The 24,140-nt window shown below is 44.8% G+C and overlaps 1 protein-coding gene across 1 annotated transcript in view; it reads right to left on the bottom strand.

The window, feature by feature from the left end:
* The window catches only part of LOC144166001 (uncharacterized), a 159,428-nt gene that overhangs the window by 11,685 nt on the left and 123,603 nt on the right, over positions 1-24,140 (bottom strand). The window contains exons 7-10 of the mRNA XM_077695671.1: positions 22,464-22,551; positions 20,545-20,669; positions 3,718-3,776; positions 1,964-2,045 (exon numbers count right to left, since the gene is read on the bottom strand). Of these exons, the coding sequence (XP_077551797.1) occupies positions 1,964-2,045; positions 3,718-3,776; positions 20,545-20,669; positions 22,464-22,551 (354 nt within the window). The remainder of the gene's footprint in view (positions 1-1,963; positions 2,046-3,717; positions 3,777-20,544; positions 20,670-22,463; positions 22,552-24,140) is intronic.

Below are 24,140 nucleotides of genomic sequence, written 5' to 3'. Positions count from 1 at the left end.
ACACACACACACACACACACACACACACACACACACACACACACACACACACACACACACACACACACACACACACACACACACACACACACACACACACACACACACACACACACACACACACACACACACACACACACACACACACACACACACACACACACACACACACACACACACACACACACACACACACACACACACACACACACACACACACACACACACACACACACACACACACACACACACACACACACACACACACACACACACACACACACACACACACACACACACACACACACACACACACACACACACACACACACACACACACACACACACACACACACACACACACACACACACACACACACACACACACACACACACACACACACACACACACACACACACACACACACACACACACACACACACACACACACACACACACACACACACACACACACACACACACACACACACACACACACACACACACACACACACACACACACACACACACACACACACACACACACACACACACACACACACACACACACACACACACACACACACACACACACACACACACACACACACACACACACACACACACACACACACACACACACACACACACACACACACACACACACACACACACACACACACACACACACACACACACACACACACACACACACACACACACACACACACACACACACACACACACACACACACACACACACACACACACACACACACACACACACACACACACACACACACACACACACACACACACACACACACACACACACACACACACACACACACACACACACACACACACACACACACACACACACACACACACACACACACACACACACACACACACACACACACACACACACACACACACACACACACACACACACACACACACACACACACACACACACACACACACACACACACACACACACACACACACACACACACACACACACACACACACACACACACACACACACACACACACACACACACACACACACACACACACACACACACACACACACACACACACACACACACACACACACACACACACACACACACACACACACACACACACACACACACACACAGGCGAAGGAATTGCTCAAAGAAATGAAATGGGGTAAGGCCTGATATATGACCGACAACCCACGCCATGCACTTTGTTACGCCATATCTGATACACTACATACTATAAACTGGACAGCGATTCAGACACGACAGCAGGAAAAAAATACGCTGCTAAAAGGCCTGAATACGTCAGTTATTTTGCGAAGGTTCACTTGCAACGGGCGATGCATTTGGGAATGTCCTGAGTGGTAGCATAACTTTGCACGACTTCACTTGTTTTTAATGCGATGCCAAGACTCGTTTCAACACAATTATTCGGTAAGGACTTTGTTGATGAGCATGTGGACCATTACATGCTTAGTTCACCGCATTTTTTTGAATTTCTGACACTATGACATCGCTTCATTGCGAAATTTTTATCCTCGAAATTGTGGCACTAGACGGCTACAAATTGGCTGGGGATAAAGCATCTTACCCCTTCCCTCTTTTAAGACACTACCAACAATAAAACCAATGAAAAAAGCACAAGCACTATAATAAGAGGGAGACCTCACGCAATCGTGGCTAATGCCAAAATCACCCAAGTTTTCTTCATGTCTCTACAACTAATAGTAAACGTAGCTCTGTTGTGATCAAAGCAGGCTTTGTAAATAGTAGAGAACACGAGGAGGTCAACCTGTTGGACTAGTCTACGAAACTTTTTTTTTGTCGTTTCACCTTTCGTGAGAAGAGCAGCCCCATTTTTTGCGTCATTCACCCATCTAGCCTTCTCTGGAGTTGTCCTCCCCCCTCCCCTCCCCCCTCCCGCGCTCACCAGCGTTCCACTTCCTCTTCCATGGCGGCCAAGGCTTCTGGGCGGTTCCACTCCGGACTGCCAGGGAGGGACGGGTAGTGGCCTGCGAACGCGGGCAGTGAAACGCACTCGGGAACAATTTTCTGGGGCAATGGAAAGGAAGCTACGGGACGCCAAAGCAGCTCCCATATAAACTGGTTCCGGTTACAGTTCCGGCGTGGCATATACGCAATTGCTCCCGTTCATTTCTTCGTGTTATCTCTGTGGTCGAGTGGGCTGAACCCACCGAGCATGCAGGCAAATTGCCGTCTCCTTTGCTACGCTTCATTTGATTCTGGAAATATGCCAGCGCTTTCACTTAATAAAGTATACCGCGGACGACAGCACCTTGTTGCGAATGGAGTACTGATGTATTTTCCGTCGAAGAGCAGCAAGGGGGAAAGTATCGTAGCGTTGCACTCGTGTCTTTTCAGTATCTTTATGTGGTCTTCCAGTCGCCAAACCAAGCCTTTTACGCTTTGGAGACTTCAGGGTGCCACTCAGAACCTCCTCTTTGAGCCGTGTGCCCTCGCTTACGCCGGCAAGCGCCGAACGAAATGCGGAAACGACAGAGAGTGCCGGTTGCGTCAGTGTCACGTGGGCGTGCACGTTGCAGGCCGCTAGCTTCGTTTGTTGTGAGAGTTTTGGTTCTCAACCTTCTTGAAAATTCTATGCGGCGAATGAAGTGGCGACCTAAGCTGCCGTTGACGAAGACGCCATGTTTATTTCTGAAGACAACCTATGCGGGGCCAGCGGTAATGCCCCAACCAAATAAACACGAAAATAGAAAAATAACACTCTTTGTTTCTTAGGTTCCGGCTAGAAATTTATTGACACCATCAATGCAAGGCTAACAAACGGAAAATAAATTTTTCAATTGCTTAGATTACACACAGTAAATTATTTTTGTTGAACTGCTTCCAGCTAGCCAGCAAGCGGCGTGGCTTGACACTGGCGCCGTGACTGCGTTGCCACAGAAAGGTGTCCCCGAGTACAGCGCGCTGGATAAAAATGCCGGGGTTTAGCGATTGGCGTATCGCCTGAGGACGACAAAGGATACAGGCTCTCTGTCGGATTTGAGCGAACTGTTGACGTCTTGTGTCATACACCGGGAGTACGGCTGCCTTTGGCGCAAAGATAACAAGTTTCCCTCCCAAGGGATATAAATGTTTATTTTCAAATGTCCTCAGGCAGTGTACGATTCTCCCTGCCTATCTACGCCTTGAAATTCAATTTTTGAGGTGTTGTCGCCCACAGGTGGGCGACAACGCCTCACTATGCATGGTGGAAGACTGGCACGCTGCGGCAATCCTTCGTAGCAATAACCGAAGGGAGCAGCCGGGCGCCCGCACAGCTTTTCTCCACAAGAAAGGGGTACAAAAAGTCTGAAAAGTAGCAAACACTATGTGCAGAACGAACCAAGCGCATTTATGTGGGCGTCAACTGCAAACGCATAATTATCCCAGGTCAAGACACAAGGGTCCGTACTGACAAATCCGTGTCGCATTTATGCTTTCCTCGTCTGTCGTTTAGCCCTCAACGGGTTTCCAATGGCACGTGCTTTGCTGTGGCGCACTGCACGAGCCCAGTGATGTTTCCAACACTACCGGACACATTTTCAGCGCTGAAGGACGAAGAATAGAACAAAAAAAAAAAAAAGGAGAGGCGTCCTTTAAGTCCTTAAAATGTCACCGGCGGCAGCTCTAAATAAATTACTCGTCCACCTGATCACTCACCGTCAAAAGGGGGCAGGTAGCAGAGCAGGCTGCCTTCGTATGCTGCTTCGTAGGCTTCCCTGCACAGACCAGACGGGAGAAAAGTTTAGTTGAATGAATTTTCAGAACATTGCAGAATAACGGCATTACCGACGTTCAGGCTGTTCTCTGGAAAAATGTGTCCTCCACAGTCAACAATACTGAGATTTTATAGAAAGGGTCCACAACATGGGCGGACCCGGGGTTGCCCTTTCTACCCATCAGTACGACACCTTTACTGGGAGTGCCATCCGCCAGACCTACCACCACACCTGCGTTACCGCATCGCTTCCTGGGAGGACTGGCTCAACCCAGGTTCTGGTGTGGACGTGAAGTCGAGGCAGGACGTCCTGGCGGCCCACTGCCTTCGTGTTAGTGCGAACCTCTGGGAGTTCTACGGACCAGCCGTCTCCTAATGAAGAGACTGTGGCACGAAGGCCCGGACTAGGGCTGTTTAAAGAATAAAGTTTTCTCTCTCTCTCTCTCTCTATAGAAAGGGTTAGAACAGGTACTGTTGTAAAGATACGCAATAACGTTTGCAGCTTGTAACCATCTAAGAGAAGCAAGAAATACCAGGCAATACTACAGTCCGTTCGCGTTAGTTCCAGGCCAAGTTTTCTTAAAAAGGCAGGGACGTTAAAGTTGCTCTTAGAAAATAAGAAGCAAAAACTAATATCAAGAACTAGCGTATAGAGCCTGCCCTATATATATATATATATATATATATATATATATATATATATATATATATATATATATATATATATATATATATATATATATATATATATATATATATATATATATATATATGTACCATCACTGCTGAATGCGCTTCTAAACGCTTAGTCACTCGGCCAGCCATCCACAGCGTATGCCAAAATCTTCTTCAACAGCCAACATCAAAGTGAGGCACGAACGTTCCGCGCGTGAAGTTCTGCAGAGATGGGGATAGTGATAAGTTGTAGTGAGATACCAGGAAACGGTGAATAGTGGGGAAGAGGAATAGGAAGCTGACGGAAAAGAGAATACAATCACCCGTGTGCGGCTGTGCGCCACAACAGAAACGGAGCGCGCTCAAGAGGGAATGGAACAAGAGCGCCGGACCTTGGGGTGCGCCTAAAGGGGCCCTGAAGGAGCTTTTGCCGATACATGGCTGTTCACGCTTTCAGGTAAACCAATGTTCTAGTAATCACCTCATCCATGAATTTTGTTAAATCGAAGAGTATTACAGGAATTGCCGCAAATAAAAACGTCGTATTTTCTCCCGCGCCGCGATTCTCCCTCGTTTCGTCCATTTCCTCGCGCCGCGCGAGTGTATCTGCCCATGATGCCTCGCTCCTCGCTTCCGCTCACGAGCCGAACATGCGGTTCCGCTCGTCTGCTAAAGCGATACTATTTCGCGCCGCAGTATCGCTTTGGGAAGGCGCCTTCTGACTGCGCGTTCCGTTTGCGCAGTTTTTTTATTCTTCTGCTTATGAATCCTGCACTAGGCTCACGGCTGGGAAAGCTGACGGAAGGAATGGGGCGCAACTTTTACGCTTCCACACCCCTCCGAAAGATCACGTGAAAACAGAACGCCCCTGTCAACGTGCGTTCGCGGCGACGACGTCTTAGTACATCATCATCATCATCATAATCATCATCATCATCATCATCATCAACAACAACAACAACCTGTCTACGTCCACTGCAGGGCAGAGGCCTCTCCCATTATTCTCCAATTACCCCGGTCCTGTGCTAACTGCGACCAATTTATCCCCACAAACTTCTTAATCTCATCTGCCCATCTCACTTTCCGCCGCCCCCTGCAACGCTTGCCTTCTCTAGGGATCCGCTCTGTTACCCTTGGTCTTGTTACACGCAGGAAAGGGTGGGAACGCGGCCACAAACTTTGCAACGAAAGTGTAAGCCTTCCGCTGCACGTAAAAAGTTATAATTGGAACTTATCACGGTGATGACTCAATCTAACGATTGCGCTTGTTTATTTAGCGTGTTTAAAATGCCTTCAGGGCCCCTTTAAGAATAGGCGTTCTCCAGCCGCGGACGGCGCCCGTGCTACAGCGCCGGGACGTCACCAGCTCTTCCGGCACGGCGGGGCCCTCGCCACAGAGCCGGCAAACCCGTTCATGCCCCATCGTCAGGCGCCCGAGCATTGCGCAGGGTAGTCTTGTCGTAGTTCCCTCCTGCGGGGCCGCCACGTTGTCGGGAGGGTCTCCCGTTCTTGCCTATCTATAGGCACCGCCCTTATGACGCCACTGCGACCTCATAGAAGATCCGGAACGATATCCTATGTCCACGGGGCGTCAACGCGGCGCTAAAAAATTCCTTACGTCAGTACCACAGGTACTTCCAGCGAGGCACATGAGGAATTGTCAGCCAGTTCCTTTTTTTTGTTACTTTCAGTAGGGTCATTCATCGGCTCCTTTAACATTTTTTGTTCACGAGGAAGGCTTGCTCTTGTATAGTGAAAAGTGTTTAGAGTCTGACGTCTACGTTTTGTTGTGCCCTCGTCGCAAATTTCTTTGTCAGCTGCCTATGAAGGGCTTTATCCCGTTGTTTTGGAGAGCCGTGTGTTACTGCTTCTTTGCCCGTCACGTGCGCAAGTCTTGTGATTGAAACCATGGAGCAATGACATCAGATAACCATACTTTTCTGCTTTATCTTTCGCAGATTGGTTAATAGGAGGAACTACTGGAATGGGGAAAAGTCGTTTATATGTAGAAATGGCGAAGAGTTTCTTTGAAAACTATTTAAATTTACAATCAATGTACGGCAATTAAAAAAATATGATTGTCGTTGAAGTTCGCGTTCCAATAACAGAGACCCGAAAAGGAATTCGCGCGGGCACCTGATAGTTTTTCGTAACGAACTTTTAAAGCTACAACATAATCCTTTCTCTGCCTGAACCCCGCGCTGAACATGTTAAGATCTGCAAACTAAATACGCCTCAAAACCTCGGCCATGCTAGTCCCGAATTCCTTTTTTGGTGGTAGGTCTCTCGCATGTTTATTTAAACAGCGCTTCGCTTTTATAAGCCTCCACCGTCGAGACAACTACCCTTTCCTGCCAGCTTCGTAAAAAACCAACCCCAGCAAATCCTTAGAAGCAGGTTCGATCCAGCAGTTATAAATTATTCTGTTTCCCCTCGGGGCCCTCACTATAAGACGCAAGTGAACCTCCAATGTCAGTTGTATTTTGTTTTTTATTTATCTAAGAAGCCTGTTTTATAGCAGACAAGGTCAACCAGGAAACACCAAAGAATAATTAAGCAAAGAAAACAACCGCCTCAGTTTTCGCCTTTGCCTGCTTGTGCATTCTTGCCTGAGAATCTTTTCTTTGTTCAGTTGGATGCCATTACGCTGGAGGCTGGTCACGTCCTCTTCCATCGTTCTAATACGGGCAGAAACTCGGCAAGGAGGTGTTTCCCGGGCCCAATTCGAAAAATAACAATGTTAAGACTCAACAACGGCAAGCCTGTGCGTGCTGACGGTGACGTCAGCCCTATCCTCAAAGTAGAACAAACCGCACTCCGTGTAATCCAGCCACTCCAATATATTATGCACGCAGTAACGGTGTTTCTACGCAGCAAACCACGCCGATTGCCCCAAGGCGCGAAGAAGCAGGTGCATGTGCTTTTTGGTCTTCCTCTGCGCTTTTTTGCGTCCAGTATAGATTTATGCGGCCATCACCGGGAAATGCTTCAGGGTGACAAAGCCTTGCGCAAAGTTGATACGCAACACGAAAACGTGGCGGTTTCATTTCTCGTTACGTCGCTAGACGATCAGTGCTGCTGCCTTTCCTGTCATCTTGTTTTGAAGGTGCGAAGTTTTAACGCGGTAGCCCACAGAAAAAGTTACGCGGTACCTATGTTTTGTCATGTTTTTGTTGTTGTTTTTGTTGTTTTGCCGTAATTTAGCCTGAACTACTCAGCTTAGCTCAGTCTCAGCTTAGACTGCTTTCAGAAAATTGGCAATGCTGGCCCTCACGCCCGTATTCGGGAGCCATGGCTACTAGGTGAGAGGTGCCAACTTGCGGGCTGCATCTTGACACACTTTGAATTCGCTTTAACAAAAATGTAACAAAATGGAACGTAACGAAATGGAAGCTTGTTTACCTGGTATGGCGCCATCATATAGCGTTGGTTTTGCGCAAAATGCGAGGAGACGCAGAAATGTTGGCGGCGATAACAGGAAACAATAGACATCACATCGAGAGATTTCATGTGCCCAGCGCCGAGCTGTGCGGCGCCTTCTGGAACATCACAGCGTAGGTTTGAAATTTTGTCATAGAACATGCAAGCTGCTATCGCTTCGCACTTTCGCCATACAAAAGGCGGGAGATAAAGCAGGTTATTACGGCTAGGGGAGCGCTGTGTGATGTACTTGCGATTGATTACGCAACTGCGTGCACCTAAGCACGACGATTGTTTGTGCGCGTTGTCAATTTCCGCCCCCTACCCCTCCATCATACAACGCCAACCATAAATGCACATTCCCAATATAAGAAACCAATGCATTATAATTTTTTATTTTTTGTTGCTTTCAGGCTCGGCGCAAACGCGCCCGAGACCAAAAGTGGGAAGCTCGATGTAGTGATAGCGTGCTGCCCAGGCCAACGCGCGCGCTATATGCGCGCACGAGAAGAGCCAGGCACATGTAGATATGCTTATTAGAAACGAAATGCTCGCTGTAAACGTTGTAGTGTGTAGCTTGTTGGTTGTTGCTTCCACGCTTGGCACGACGAAACACTCGGGGTGATGCTTCGTGGACATCACTTTCGTCTTGTTACCTTCCCGGTCGCATTCATTTTGTTGCATTCCGCAAAGCGTTAGGCACCGGAAAGATTTGATCGATTGTCGGGTTAAACGCGCAGACGCAACGCATGCGATGAGGCGTGCCGTAGTGGAGGGCTCCGCGTTATTTTTGACTACCAGGGGATCTTTAACTTGCGTCGAAATCTCGACAACACGGGCGTCTTTAAAGCAAAGCTCTACTGCCTTCGTCCAGCGGTTTCGTGGAGGATGCGCAAGTTAACCTTTTGACCGAAGACATACCGCGCATCGACGAAGACGAAGTGCATCGAAGTCGAAGACGAAGTGCACAAGACGAAGCGCATCGCCTGATTCGTCGTCCCGCTGTCGGCGCTGGCACAAGGCCCCATTTTCAGTCGTGCTCGCGTAGCGGCGGCGACTGCGACGGGAGAGGCTGCTCAGCTGACCGGCAGCCGACCAAACCCGCAGCCTCCCACGCACGCATGCGCCGCTGGGTCGTCTCCGGCTATATGACTCAAATTGCGCTGCGTTCGCCGTGAAAGAGGAACGCCGGGTTCGCCTAGAATAAAAGAGAGGCCGGACCTCCTTCTGTGAGCCTTGCACGGCACCGAACGGCGTTGAAGTGTGGTCGGCAATACAGCCACATCAAATGTTAACCAAGCGAACCCAAGACTCAACCAGACTAAGCTAATCTTTTGTTTTGCATATCCAAGGTTAGCCGAGCTAAGCCGCAATCATTTTTGCTTGTCTCCACCAGAAAAGCGGCCGCCGCAGGCGGGAACCGCATTCGCGTCCTCGTGCTCAGCAGTACAACTCCTTAGCCACTGAACCACCGCGGTGAGTGTACAGGAAAGAAGCTCACCACCTTACCATTTTTATATCCGCCTGTTCGCGCTAACGTGCTGGAGCAGTGCACGTAGTACAATAATTAAAGTACGATAAACCGCCCCCTTTCCCCCACGCTGCCTACCCACAAGCACACCCAAAACTTTCGCCAAAGCAATGGCGGACAGCCATACCGCCCTTCCCATCAGGCCTTGCGGCAGCGCGATAAGCCACCAGGGAATACTCCCTATACGCACTAGCGGTTCTATATTTACAGGTTTGTTCTTATATTATATTGCTTAGCCCAACATTCTTACTGCTACAGAAAAACTGTGCACTAAATGTGAGCGCAAATAGCTCGTTCTGCAAGCCTATGATACCTGTTTAATTTGCGCTCTATTTTTTTCGGTTTAAGCCAATTCCGACAAACTGGCCCTAATACGTCATATGTAAAGTGGGAAAAAGTCGCTAGTGAGTCGCATAACTATTGTCTATTTTACTCATTATACACCTCAATTTAAGAGAACTTTGCGTTATAAGATTTGTCAGTGTTACTCTAACGAGTCAATTTTTCGAATTAGCCGAACTAGCAGTTTCTCTTCATGGCCCCGCTAAATTTTGGCCGGGTAACTGAATAGAGTGACAGACAGACACGCAGACGGAGAGACCAAATTTTCCTTTCTTAAGTAGCACAAGAAAAATAACCGTGTTCAAAAAATTGCCTGTTTAATTAACCAAATTTTTTTGTCTTTTTTTTGCTCTTGTCTTCCTGTTACCTTGGCAACTGCACCAAACTAAAGGTGCACCACGCATGATTTTGTGAGGCGTGCCAGTCGTGAAAGATGAATTCATCCTTCGTCTGTTCAGAGCTGCTCACACAGCGATAAACAACCAGCTCGCCGAATTGCCTAGCTGAAAACATTTCAGACGAGCAGTCCTTCTCCTCCTCGGCACTCGCGAACGGGGGTGGAATATTGAAACAAAAAACTGCCCATTCTAGACGGCCTTGAGGCATCTTTAGGAATCAGCAATTGCCTCTTATGGAACCGTACTGGCAACGCGCGGCCAGGAGTCACCAGTATTGGTAAAGACAGCGTTGGAATTGGCCACTCAAGTTTCTCTAAGTTTGTTATAAAAACTCCGGAATGCTTTAACTGGACGGGGACTTATCGCAGAATTACGCGGTGATGTGCCAATGCCGCCGGCGGTACTACGTCAACATTTGGCCAATTTGTCTGAGCTTGAATCCTCTTTCTGGACGCAAGTGATTACAGGTGAGCGGTCGCGACGCTCTGACCTAATTCGAGAACATCGGCACAATATCCGCAACGTCGGCTCAGCTCAGCCTGTTAGGTGCTCAGCAATCTAGCTTCGTTACTGGCTGCTGCTTGGCACTAAATAACGTGAAGTATGGTGTACACCTTAGTGTTGGCATTTCTGACAGAAACGACATAAAAGTATGATGTGTACGTTGACATAGGCCGTCACCATGGGGCATGGTACGCGCGCAGGTAAATAGCCCGTGGGTAAGCGCGCTTTATTTCTCTCCCTGTCTCTCTCTTCACACATAACTGGCGCTTCCCTGCAAGGCACGCGATCGATTGTGTAGGTGTTAACGGAGGGATGGCTGGAAGCCGTGTCCTCCGGCCGGCTCGGGTACATAAAAACGAGAACAAGCAAGAAAAACGCTTTGCGCTCCCGGTGGCTCTATACGGGGGCCGCATTTCTTTTGTGTCGGGCTTTTCCCCTTGGGGGAAGAATGAATTTTCCTTTAGCTTGCCTCGCTGCCCTCTATTTTACTTATGAGCCACTCCCTGAGGAGACTGCGCTGTTGTTCCGGTGACTCGGGGGGTGCAGACAGGCAGCGGAAAAGACATAGCGTCTAGCGAATAAATGAAACTTAGAGTAGGGAAACAAACAAAGAAAGAACCGATTAGCGCTGAGTGCAACTTGTCGGCAATTAAACGGTTTCTAAGCGGTGATTATACGAGTGCTGGAGTGCGATTCCCTTAGGCGGGAGCTTATTTTACATCCTCCCTCAAGGCCTTCAGGAGGGACAAAATCAATTGCCACTTAATGGCCTTCCAGATACGTCTCGGCGTGCTTCGATTGAGTCAAGGCCATTTAGACTGTGCTTAGATTGAGTCAAGAAAATAGACTGTGCTCTAAGAGCAGTAAAGTCTGTCGGAACAAAGAGTGTCTTGCAGCAAATCCGCATCCTCCAATAGTGGTAGTATTGTGCCCGTTATTGTATTACATAGAAAGGGAACGAAGAAAATGACGAAGTATTCTACGTCGCCTTCCTCTCCTCTTCGGACGGTTCATGAACGGAACGAAAAGGTTCATGAAACGGAACAGAACGGTCCGTCATGAACGGAACGGTCAGCATGAATGCCGACCTTGAAACTTTTAATGAAGAATTTTAGCCTAAATTCTTCGGTCATTTAGTAGACAGTAACTGGTTACTCTTTAAGAATTAAAAGGCAGAATCAAATAAAAAGTACGTTCCCACAATTTCTGTAACTGAACGACCAACTACCCCTTGGTTTATTAACTTTCTCAAACGCTTCAAGAACAAAAAGAAGCGCCAATATAAAACAGCGAAGCTAAAAAGTAGGGCTGGTGCTTGGGATAGATATCACCCTTTACATGCCGCTTTCGGCTAAAGCCAAACTGTCTTTATATAACACGTGTCTACCTAGTATGCTACAGAATAACCCTAAAAAGTTCTGGAAAACAATTAAGCCGAACCATTCAAAACCGATCGGCTTGCGTGACGAACACAACTATGCTATTCCAGTTTCCGAAGTTGCCCGGAAATTAAACTGTGCCTTTTGCTCGGCGTTCAACAAAGAACCCGATACAGAATTACCCAACTTTCCTTCTTACTATCATCTCGTCATGTCCGGCATTACCTTTAACGCTAAGGACATAATGAAACGGAATAAATCGCTCAAACTCACTTCATCATCGGGCGTAGATGGTATCGATTCCAAAATCCTAAAAAATACCAAATACATATCTAGCGCAATACTTTCGCTCATTTTCCAGCAATCACTATCAACTGGAGTGGTCCCACAGGACTGGAAGGTGGGTAAGATCATTCCAGTACCAAAAAAAGGTAACCCATCATCTTAGTATAGCTACCGTCCTATCTCGCTCACCAGCGTACCGTGTAAATTAATGGAACACGTTGTTTATTCCCGCGTCACACACTTCTTAACGTCACAACACTTTTTCCTCCCCAATCAACATGGCTTTCTCAAAGGACTATCATGCGACACTCAGTTAGCTCTATTTACCGTAGTTACTCGCATAATGATCACACTCGCGTAATGATCGCACCCCTTAAGTATCTCGTCCAAGTTCGATTCTTTTTATTTCCCGCGCAATGAACGCACCCTGAACTAGCTGCAGCAATATGTCGTATGTGCGCAAAGTCTAGCTGATGATGGTCTTGCGTTCCTCTGTTTCCTTCCCTTCCGAAGAGGACATTATTGCGGCAGACTTGCCGATATTAGCGATATCGGCGAGCGTGCGTTCAATATTGATGAGGAAGAAACTCTCACTAAATGCAGGTAATATACTCACTCACAAGACAAAGAAAAAAAACGCGCTTCTGTTGTTTAGTCGGCCGCCATGTCTGTTTTGATGTTCCGCACTGTAACAGTGGCAGCCACTTATTGGTACAACTGTTGTCACCTCGCAGCCAGCTCCTACCGGCGCGTTCGATAATTTATGTAAACACATTTTGCGCCACTTTGCAAAGGGGCTACTAGGAATGTGCAAAGTTTTTATTATGTTCTTATTTTTTATTTTTTAATATATTCATGAGAACTATCGTAAAATTTGTAACCCACAACTTGCTTGCGTTTTCTGTGCTCAAAAATGTTTTGCAAGAAATTTACTCCGCGTAATAAACGCACCCCTGAATTTGCATTACTTTATTTTTAAAGAAGAGTGCCATCATTACGGGAGAATATATGGTATTTATGACGTAAGTACCAGCCTTGACAATAATGTTCCTAGAGATTCCCTATTCCTTGATTTCGAGAAGGCATTTGACGAAGTTCCACATAACAGATTATTTCTAAAGCTATCTCGCCTAAGCCTTGATAATGCTGTATTCACTTGCTTACAAAATTTCTTAACTAACCGTAAGCAGTTTGTATTCCCAAACTCGCACCCTTCTAATTTATCTCCCGTTCTCTCAGGAGTGCCTCAAGGAACAGTTTTAAGGCCCTTGCTATTTGTCATTTACATAAATGACTCAGCAACTAATATTCAATCTAACATGCGCCTATTTGCTGACGATTGCGTCCTATATCGTCCCATCTGCACTGTAACGACAATTTAATTCCCAGCGTGACCTTAGCATTATTAAAAATTGTTGTGATATATGGTTAATGTCTCTAAATGTCACTAAATCCTCATTGCTGTCGTTCCATCGCAGGACGACATACGTCTCGCATCGCTACGTAATTGATAGTTCTAACGATCATCTGTTCTAACCTGCAAATATCTAGGTGTTTCTTTAACCCAGGATATGGCTTGGCCAACTCACATTTCGAACGTGACCAACAATCGCGTTCTTGGTTATCTGCGCCGTAACTTACGTTTTTGTTCTTCATCCGCCAAATTACTAGCATATCAAACATTGGTCCGACCAGAACTTGAGTATGCATGCGCAATCTGGAATCCCCACCTGTCTAACTTATCTCATACACTCGAATCTGTACAAAACCGTGAGGCAAGGTTTATTTCTTCGGCCTACTCGTACCACATAAGCGTCACTAAACTAAAAAGTCAAGCTAGTCTTCCTCCACTCAAAACAAGGGGTAAAGTTAAACGGCTGTGCGTGTTTCATAAGTTTTATCATTCACGCATTGCTCCGACAGTCATTGAAGACGTTCAGCGTCACTTTGACCCCATCCACCACCAATTGGCTCTTTATGCAGGAAGGACGCTCACCTCTACCCGTAAGCATTTTTTTCCTTACCAGAACAACAAAAGACTGGAACGATCTGCCAGCCGACGCCGTTGTCCTCTCCAGTCCCATCCATTTTCATTAAGCAATCGAAGACATTCTGTACTGAACATCAACCACATTGTTACCTATGAATGTCCACCACTCGTGTAAAACGCCTGAATAGCGGCCTTTTAGGTATAATAAATAAATAAATAAATAAATAAATAAATAAATAAATAAATAAATAAATAAATAAATAAATAAATAAATAAATAAATAAATAAATAAATAAATAAATAAATAAATAAATAAATAAATAAATAAATAAATAAATAAATAAATAAATAAATAAATAAATAAATAAATAAATAAATAAATAAATAAATAAATAAATAAATAAATAAATAAATAAATAAATAAATAAATAAATAAATAAATAAATAAATAAATAAATAAATAAATAAATAAATAAATAAATAAATAAATAAATAAATAAATAAATAAATAAATAAATAAATAAATAAATAAATAAATAAATAAATAAATAAATAAATAAATAAATAAATAAATAAATAAATAAATAAATAAATAAATAAATAAATAAATAAATAAATAAATAAATAAATAAATAAATAAATAAATAAATAAATAAATAAATAAATAAATAAATAAATAAATAAATAAATAAATAAATAAATAAATAAATAAATAAATAAATAAATAAATAAATAAATAAATAAATAAAAATAAATAAATAAATAAATAAATAAATAAATAAATAAATAAATAAATAAATAAATAAATAAATAAATAAATAAATAAATAAATAAATAAATAAATAAATAAATAAATAAATAAATAAATAAATAAATAAATAAATAAATAAATAAATAAATAAATAAATAAATAAATAAATAAATAAATAAATAAATAAATAAATAAATAAATAAATAAATAAATAAATAAATAAATAAATAAATAAATAAATAAATAAATAAATAAATAAATAAATAAATAAATAAATAAATAAATAAATAAATAAATAAATAAATAAATAAATAAATAAATAAATAAATAAATAAATAAATAAATAAATAAATAAATAAATAAATAAATAAATAAATAAATAAATAAATAAATAAATAAATAAATAAATAAATAAAGTGCCTGGATCTTCGACCATCCGGATGAATTGTACTTCTCGGTGGGGGCTGAGCATCTCGATATTCCACATTCGTAGACTTGAAAAACTTGACCTCAGCGTTTGCTGCGTGGCTTTGACTCTGTCTTGCAGGGCGCGACCATAGTCCAGTCCGAGTATAACTCATAATCTGCGCGGTAAGATTAAGGTAGGAGCAACTAAGACGTGTTACTTGTAATTGCCTCCAGGCTACCTAATTAAGAGGGCTGTGCGTAAGAGTGTTATTAAGAAGATCATTAAGAGGGTGCATGGTGTAGCACGGCGCAAAAGACCAGATAAAAAAGAAAGGAGCACAGGACGAGCGCTTCTTTAGTGTCTTGTCTTTTGCGCTGTGACACACCATGGACCCGGGCCAACTTGCCCAACTTGCCACTTTACTGCATTATTAAGAGGGCTGTGTGCTGCGGTGTGCAGTAGTCTCCAGTAGTCTCCGATGTCTCGGTACGACACCGTGCGATCCCTTTCCGATCTGACGCGGTACGATGAGGTGAGCTCGATCGACGTCTGTTCGCTCGATTACCCTTCGGAAGGCGTCGTGAGTGCCATCGTCACCCGTTAGGCCGGAGTGTGCAGATTCCCACGCTTCTTTCGCGAGTAAGCTCGAGGCCATTACCCACCTTTCGCGAAATTGCGGACTCCCGATTTCGAAACCGCAATGATTACCTTTTCTCTGGCAATTGCTTCGGTGTCCTGTTGGGCGATGTGGCCGATGTTCGTGATGATCGACTAGAGCTAACGTCGTGGTTTCGCAACCTCGATATTCGGTTGCGTCGCGAGACCCCGTCTTCAGATAGTTCGAAACGTTTTTTTTTTTTTTCTAGCGTGCGTGCACGTTCCAGTTTCCGCTACAAGTAGTGAGATGGATTTATGTTTTCGGGAAGTGGCGACCGCATAGTTGCGCTCTCTACTGATGGGCTATATCTTTTTTCTGTAACGTATGTGTTTCGGATCGAAGAGTGTATTTCCCGGTCTGGCTGTGAGAAAAACTTTCGTAAAGAACCGTTCTCTGTGTATCAATCAGTTAGTCCAGCGTGTTGTGAGTGCACAACGCTTCGAAACGATCGTTTGTCTTATTTTCTGAGCGGTTGATCGCTCAGATGTCAGGTTGGACGTTATTTGTGAACGTTAACCTATTCAAAATTCTATTGCAAGACATAAACAAAGGTTCTCAGTTAATAAAACCTGTTTCCGTAACGGATCCAGCCACAGTAGGGCAAATATGACACGGGATGAGGCCTTGGTGTTTGTTTACTATTATCAAGCTGATAATTTCTTGCATATTGCCGTACAGGAAGTGGTTCTTTATCTCAGAGCTAAGCTAATTGTCGACGGCCTGGGCACACAATGGCCTCATTCACACGAGGTACGTACGCCGCACAACGGCTCCAACTCTGCTTTTCTGAGAACTGCGAGCAAGAGCAATAACCAGACGGACAATTACGCTCCAAACCGTTCGCTTGCTTATTTCCTTGATATTTAAAGGAGCCATGAAGAGAAAAAGCAAGTGGGTTTTATTCGAAAGATTTCGTGTTTTATAGTGCCCCCAGCGCTTGTCCGGATGCAAACGGTGCTTTATTCACTGAGAAATTAAACAATTTAGGTTAAAATTCTGATTTTCCCGCTCAATCGTGCGTTTTCGTGGTCCCAAATGACATCACAGGAACCGACCGCTCTGCAGCCTAGAGTACCTTCATTCACGCATCCGCCGTACAGGGTAGAGACACGTATACGCTGGCGCCGCCATTTTCGGTTGCTCGCTCGCCGCCGAAGCAAGTCATTGTGTCAAAACCGCGCTAAAATTATCTCCGCAACGCGGTTTACTGAAGAAGTTTGAATCATATTGTCTGTTTCGCGTTGCTAGGTCTCGTGGGAAACGAAAAGAATAACGCGTTGAGCCCGTTGGCCCAATTGCGGCGGCACGGGACCGTTCAAAGGTTGTCTCCACCCTGTACAGCGGTGTTGGTTTGTTCCCGCGTTTCTTTACGTTCCGTAACCTAGATGGCGCCACCATACCGTGGCAAGCGTTTGGTTTGTTTTTGCCCGCATTTAAACCTGGCTTGTTTTTGTTCTGGGAGAAAATATTCGTTCCCTGAAACAGTGCTCGCTCGACAAATGGGGTCACGTAAGACACCGTTGCTTGCGTCAATCGGCCAGTGTCGTCTGAGACAACCCCAAGCCCCGTAGTGCTGTGCAGCTAAACCAAGCATGCTGTGCGCAGTACGAACAGCAGAACGCATCAGTACTTCTATGTTTACATGTGCTTTCGTAACTTCCACTGTTTGTTCCATCATTCTTATTGCTCTGTAAAGAATGGGCCTTAAATTTAAGCGCAAATCGCTCGTTCGTCTAGTTTGTAAGCTCTACTTAATTTGCGTCTGCTTCTGCCAGCCTCCGCCAATCGCAGAGCTTAGCTCATGTGACATCATAGGTTCTGTTGCGGGAAATGAGCTGGTAGGTCGCATGACCATTCCCGTTTTTGCTAATTATGTAGCTTATTTGAGCGAAGTTTACGTTAAAAGTGGTGTCAATATGATTCTAACGAGACAATCTTTTGAATGAACCAAACTTGTGTTTTCTCTTCATGGTTCCTTTAAAAAAATGCTTCCTTTATTCTTTCTGCTTACGGTAGCTATCTTGCCCACTTATTTTAATTGCGAAGGTTTCGGTCCTTCGCATGCATATGGGATTTGTCGGCATTTAGACCCACAGGGCAAACTGCTGTGGGGAACTTCATCATTAATGGTAATTTTTTTCTGAATAAGGAGGAATCTTTTGGGGCGGCGGCCAGAAACGTATCGACATTATTGCAGAGGGCCACTTCCCCCTGTACAAACAGGGTGATTTATTTATTTATTTATTTATTTATTTATTTATTTATTTATTTATTTATTTATTTATTTATTTATTTATTTATTTTTACTTATTTATTTATTTATTTGTTTATTACTTATTTATTTGTTTATTTTGTTTACAATACCTATGAAGGCACCTGAGAGGGGTTACACAGCACACGCATTGCATTAACGCAATAAAAGGAAAGGAAAACAAATAAAACGAGACGAAACAGGAATGTTCAATTTAAACGCAAATAGTTACACACCGTAAGCTCGAAAAGAGGGATAATCGGCCGTGTTTTATTCACAAAAATCGCCCCAAGCGATGTACTCATGCCATGGAAGTGACAGTAAGTTGAAGATGGTTTGGGCAAAAGTCAGTTACTACCGTTTGAACAGCACCCCATTTTCGTTTGATTACCGCAAGTGATGCCGTAAAATAAGACGTTGTATCTTCGCGAGCGGTTTTCTAAATCATCGATCCTATCCACGCTATTGGAAATATTGTTTAGCTTTGTGGCGACTCCTGGCGATCCAGACGACCGACGTTTATATAGTAAATCAACAATTTGGCTTTGTATTTTAGAAATTTCCTCGCTGTTCGCCAGATGTTGCGCAGAAACAGACGCCTCCAACAAACGACTCAATTGAAGTGAAGCCGGCAGGTTTTTTTTTTTTAATTAGGCGCTTAGATCCACTTGAAGAACACATCTACAGTAAGGTTATGCTCCCAAGGGGACACAAATAAGGACGCAATTGTGGATGTCGGGGGCGTAATTTACTGAAATTGAATAATTAACATTTTATGGCTGCAGTAAGCAGGCATGTTTGTATTGAAAAGTTAAATGCAGTCGGGTTGTTACACAGTTTCATGTGACAGAATTCTAGAGCATCCGTACCCCCAGGTATCAAACTGCGAGATTTAATTTACGTTCGCAAGATTACGCATGCAAGAAAATGAGGACCGGAGCAAATTTCCTTGCTTTTGTAACGTGCCCGCGTGTACGGTGTTGAGTTTGACAGCTGGGTAGAGACAAAATTGATTACTCCCTCTCTCACTCTCAGCTGGCGAAATCGAGAAACAACATTGGTTCTGAGTACTGCAGTTTGGGATTACAGAAGCCGGTTGTCACTTTTGCTTATGCCTCCACCCCTTTGTCACACTAAACACCGTACACAGCAGGCGCGTTACAAAAGGAAGAATATCTGCGCCTGTCCTCATTGTATTGCATGCGGAATCTTGCGAACGTTCATTAAATCTCGCAGTTCGATACCTGGGGGTGCGGATGCGCTAGAAGGATCCTGCCAAATGACACTGCGCAGAAAGACGATTGCGTCAAACTTTTCAAAGCAAACATGCTTGCTCACTGCAGCCGCTAAACAGTTAATTCTTCAATGTTAACTCATTAGGCCACCGACATTAAATAATTACTACCTCCTTCTGTGTTCCTTCATAACCTTGTTGTAGAGGTAGTCTTCACGTAGATCTATGCCCCTAATCTAAAAAAAAAACACCTGTCGACCTAACTGTGATCAGCCTGCACAGTACGTCGACGTGTGGCCCTTCAGGTTGGGGTCAAGAAAGTCGCTTCTACACGAGGCACTGGTTTCGAATCGAAACGCGCGGTAGACCCAGGGCCACATTGGGCAGCAGTGTCGCGATTGTGAATGCGTGACTTAGTTTTCGAACTGCAAGATATTGCTAAGAGCAAGAACCAGACAACCAGAGAAGTAGTGGAAGCGCTTGAAATTTTGAAAGCCGGAGACGGATGCATTATTCAAGCATCAATTGCTTTATCGACAAAATAGATTGCTTATTTGGAAGCAGGTGTCTCGAGAAGGGGGAGATAACAATGTGTGGTGGGATATCAAATTTATTTCTGCTTGTTTTTGGTTCGTGCCGCTTAGTTTGCCTGTTTTTATGAACTCCGTTGTTATAAATAAGTGCTTCCTTCAATAAACCAGTAGTTGCAAGTTAGCGCGTTGTCCTTGTGCATCCTTTCCGTCCTTCGCCTTTTTTTGCGCTATACACCTTCTTAGGAATGGTCGACCAACTAGCCCAACAACGTACCTTATACGAAACAGGAGCTTCGGACGGAAGTAAATTAGCTAAGACACTTGCGAAGAATGTTGTTTACGTATGTTCCAGAGAGTTCATTAAGGACGATACGAGCGTACAAGATGTTGTAGTTCTCCTCGCACTCACCTGAACCTGCTGCTGAGGATGACGTCATCTACAAACCCGTGCTTGAGGAAGAACCGCCGGCTTGAGGTCGGGGTGCGGACGAGGAGTGCATCGTACGGCCCCACCACAGAGGGCTTCTTCACTTGCTGTCGGCACCATGAGGTGAAAGGGAAAAGAACAAGCGCGATCAACCTTCCAATGATCATCAACATCACCATCGTTATTTTACAAAGAAGCCATGCACGGATCTGTCTAAAGGCAATGAAGGCGCCACGCGCTCCTCGGCGTGGCTCATTGCGTTACGCACATTGGCCTTGTTTAAGCTGTAGGGCAACCCGAGCTGTATTTCGAAGCAGTTTGTTCTACTCCATAGAAAACCTGATACCGATTTGTGCCACGCAGCACTGGACTGGGAGGGTCTTGTAATTTAGATAGCGGGCACATTCAGCGAAACGGCCATCCGTTTTTCGCAGTGCCTCTTCTCAGCGTTCTCTTAGATACAACAATACAAAAGCGATGTTGAAGCACGAAGCACTCAAGATGGATGGATAGGTGTAGCTTTGGAATGTAATGCGTTCCGTCTTTCGAACTCTGTGCGCATTCTAAGCGTCGCTAAGGAGACACAGAAGCCGCTCCTCTTAGAGTACTCCAACCCAGCATTGTCTTCCCCACTAGTAATCACATGCTTCGTACAGAGCACACTAAATCCGTTGATTGAACCAGGAGTCTAATAACATGGCGAAAGCAGCAACTTCGCTGAACAGCTTTTCGTGTTTCTGGTCCTTGTTCTTTGGTGTTGTTCTTAACTACACGTGTACGAGACGGCATAACTGTTAGTGTTAACCAAGTGCTGTGAAGCTATATTTATTATTCGTAAGTTAAAAATAATTAACTACCCCTCTGCATAACGACAACGGCGGGAAAGCACGATGCTTTAGTCGATGAGTTTGTCGTTTGATCGTTGATGTTTGATACTCTGCTTGGCTCATATTTAGCGCTGATTCGGCGTATTTGGCACGGGTCAACGCAATGACGCTTCACGTTTTTCGATAGTTTCCGTTAGAAAAAGAGATAGTTGACTTGTTTGAAGTAAATTAGAGAATAAACACACGTTCCTTAAGTCTGGCAGTCTTGACTTTATTTGGATCGCTTAGGGACGAACGACTTTACATTTACCCAGTATTACCTTGTCATCCCTGTGGTTCTGGCATCATGACTCGACACAGTGTGTTTGCAAACGGAGATCTATGCAGAAATGGTTTTGGGTGGTGCGTCGGAGGGGGGTCTTTAGACGCAACGAGTATTGGCCTCCACCTTTTCGGGTGAGACGAAACTGCGGATCCTCCCCACGAGCACGGGCTCTCTCGTGTGCTTTCTCGGGCTGACGTTGCTTAAGGGCAGCCTGCTCCTCCTCTGAACGAACCACACGTTGTCTACGCATTACGGTAGCCAATCCCACGCGGCGAGTATGTGCTACTCCGGAGGTACCACTTTGGTTTTGATTGGCCAACCAAAGAATCCATACCCAGAAAGCTTCGCGTTTAACCATCGTCGTGATAAAACTCAACTATCAAACGACAAACTCAACGACTAAAGCTTTGCGTTTTCCCATTGTTGATGGGAGACAGAGGGGTAGTTGATGTTTTTATTTCCCTTCCCCCCGATCTTTCATCATGCTCCTCAGAGAAAGGTGGCTTTCCTGCAGGGCGTATTGTCATACAGAGGCATCAGTGAGAGCAATAGAGCTTCGCATTATGATTGCGCGGATTCATGACAGCCGACATCCATCTTTGTTTCTGCCATTCTAAACCTTATCGGAGGGCCGTCTCGAGCAAGTGAATCCTACAGAAGACGATGCTGTAGGCATATACTACATCAACACAGTTATTTTCTCGTTATTCTTTCAGTGTACATCCCATCGAATCGCTACGCGCTCTCACCTTGAGCAGGAAGCTGCCGATGCCGTGTTGGCGGAAGCGTTTGCGCACGGCCAGCAGAGATAGGAAGCAAGCTCTGGTTCCGGGTATCCTGTCGGAGAGGAAGGGCGGGGATTGAAACGGAAGCGGCACCAAGAGCCTCCTGCTGGCACTCGGGGTTTTCTAATGATTCGAATCAGTTAGCGGAATTGTACATACTCCATTTCGACCTCCCACCCCTCTCACCAGTGCTTTTCCCTGCCTTGCACAGCCTTTGATGCGGCATCAAAGTTCTCAATTTTCTTCCAGAGCATCGTATTCATTGTAGGTTCAAAGAATAAGGTATTCATCGGCCAGATTTAGGGGAAATCCCCAAGGTGGAGTAAGGTTCTGCGAAGGAAAGTTTTACATCGACCTGAGCGCAACCAAACGGCTACAAATGAAAGCTATACAGCTTACTCAAACTTCGCAGTTGAAGAAAAATTCGTCCTGGTCCAGGATTCGAACCCGGGACCACCGCTTAACCGGAGCAGTCGCTCTACCAACTGAGCTAACCAGTAGAGCGACTGCTCTTGGTTAAGCGGTAGTCCCGGGTTCGAATCCCGGACCAGGACGAATTTTTCTCCAACTGGAAAGTTTCTGAGGAAGCTGTATAGCTTTCCTTTGTAGTCATTTGGCAGCATTCAGGTGGATGTCAAACTTTCCTTCGCAGAAACTTACTCCACCTTGGTGATTTCCCCTAAATCTGGTCGATTAACACCTGTCTTTTACTTCGAGTTGTTGATCAGTCCGCTCTCGCGCTGCAAACGACTAGCTTCCTGGTTTGCTCAGTTGATAGAGCGACTGCTCCGGTTAAGCGGTGGTCGCGGGTTCGAATGCCGGACCAGGACTAATTTTTCTTCAACTGCGGAGTTCCTGAGGCAGCTGTATAGCTTTCCTTTGTAGCCGTTTGGCTGCATACAGGTGGATGTCAAACTTTCCTTCGCAGAATAAGGTATTCCTCAATTTTTCCTATTTTCGATAAAATCTTCCCTAGCAATTAATTTGAATGCGGGTATGCATTGATGGGGACGAATTCTTCAAGAGTTCCACGCGGGGATATATTATTTTCAATTTGTTTAAAAGTTGTACATCTGGCAACGCTTTTTCAAGGCGTAGGGGAACAGCGTTCTTGACCGTTTCCGCGCCCATATGTTTCAAAGAAGTGCAAGATTTACGTGCTGGAGGACAATATACAAAGGTCAAATGCAACCAGGGAAAGCGTCCCACTTAAGCGGAGGAGGATAAAGTCTGTGTATAGATCTGTAAACATAAATAGAGCACCATTCTTACGACGTGTTATTATAAATTACACCGCCAAACCTTCGCATGCATACTGTTTCCTAAAACATTTCCCCCCACAAGCAGAATCTTGGGAAAGCCACTTGACAGCCAACGGCGAACCACCTTAATAGCATTACGCGGCACGAGAAAACCCTGTTGGTCTAGAATGACTCCAGCTCTCAATTTGCATCCAATGTACTTTTAAACAGTAACACGGATTTTTTGACATCCACCCGCACTCTTTGAAACGCGCAACATTGTAGGTTTGATGCCTATACTTGCCTTGGCCAATCTGCCGGCCTGGGAGAGATCGAAGCGCAAACGATTTCCGGTTGCATTAGAACTCACTGCCATCAGTACCATTGGAATGGCATTTGT

This window comes from Haemaphysalis longicornis, unplaced genomic scaffold (genome assembly GCF_048455015.1).
Source record: "Haemaphysalis longicornis isolate Haplotype H1 unplaced genomic scaffold, Haemaphysalis longicornis Haplotype H1 scaffold_154, whole genome shotgun sequence".
Classification (NCBI taxonomy): domain Eukaryota; kingdom Metazoa; phylum Arthropoda; class Arachnida; order Ixodida; family Ixodidae; genus Haemaphysalis; species Haemaphysalis longicornis.
This window is presented reverse-complemented; position numbering and strand designations above follow the sequence as displayed.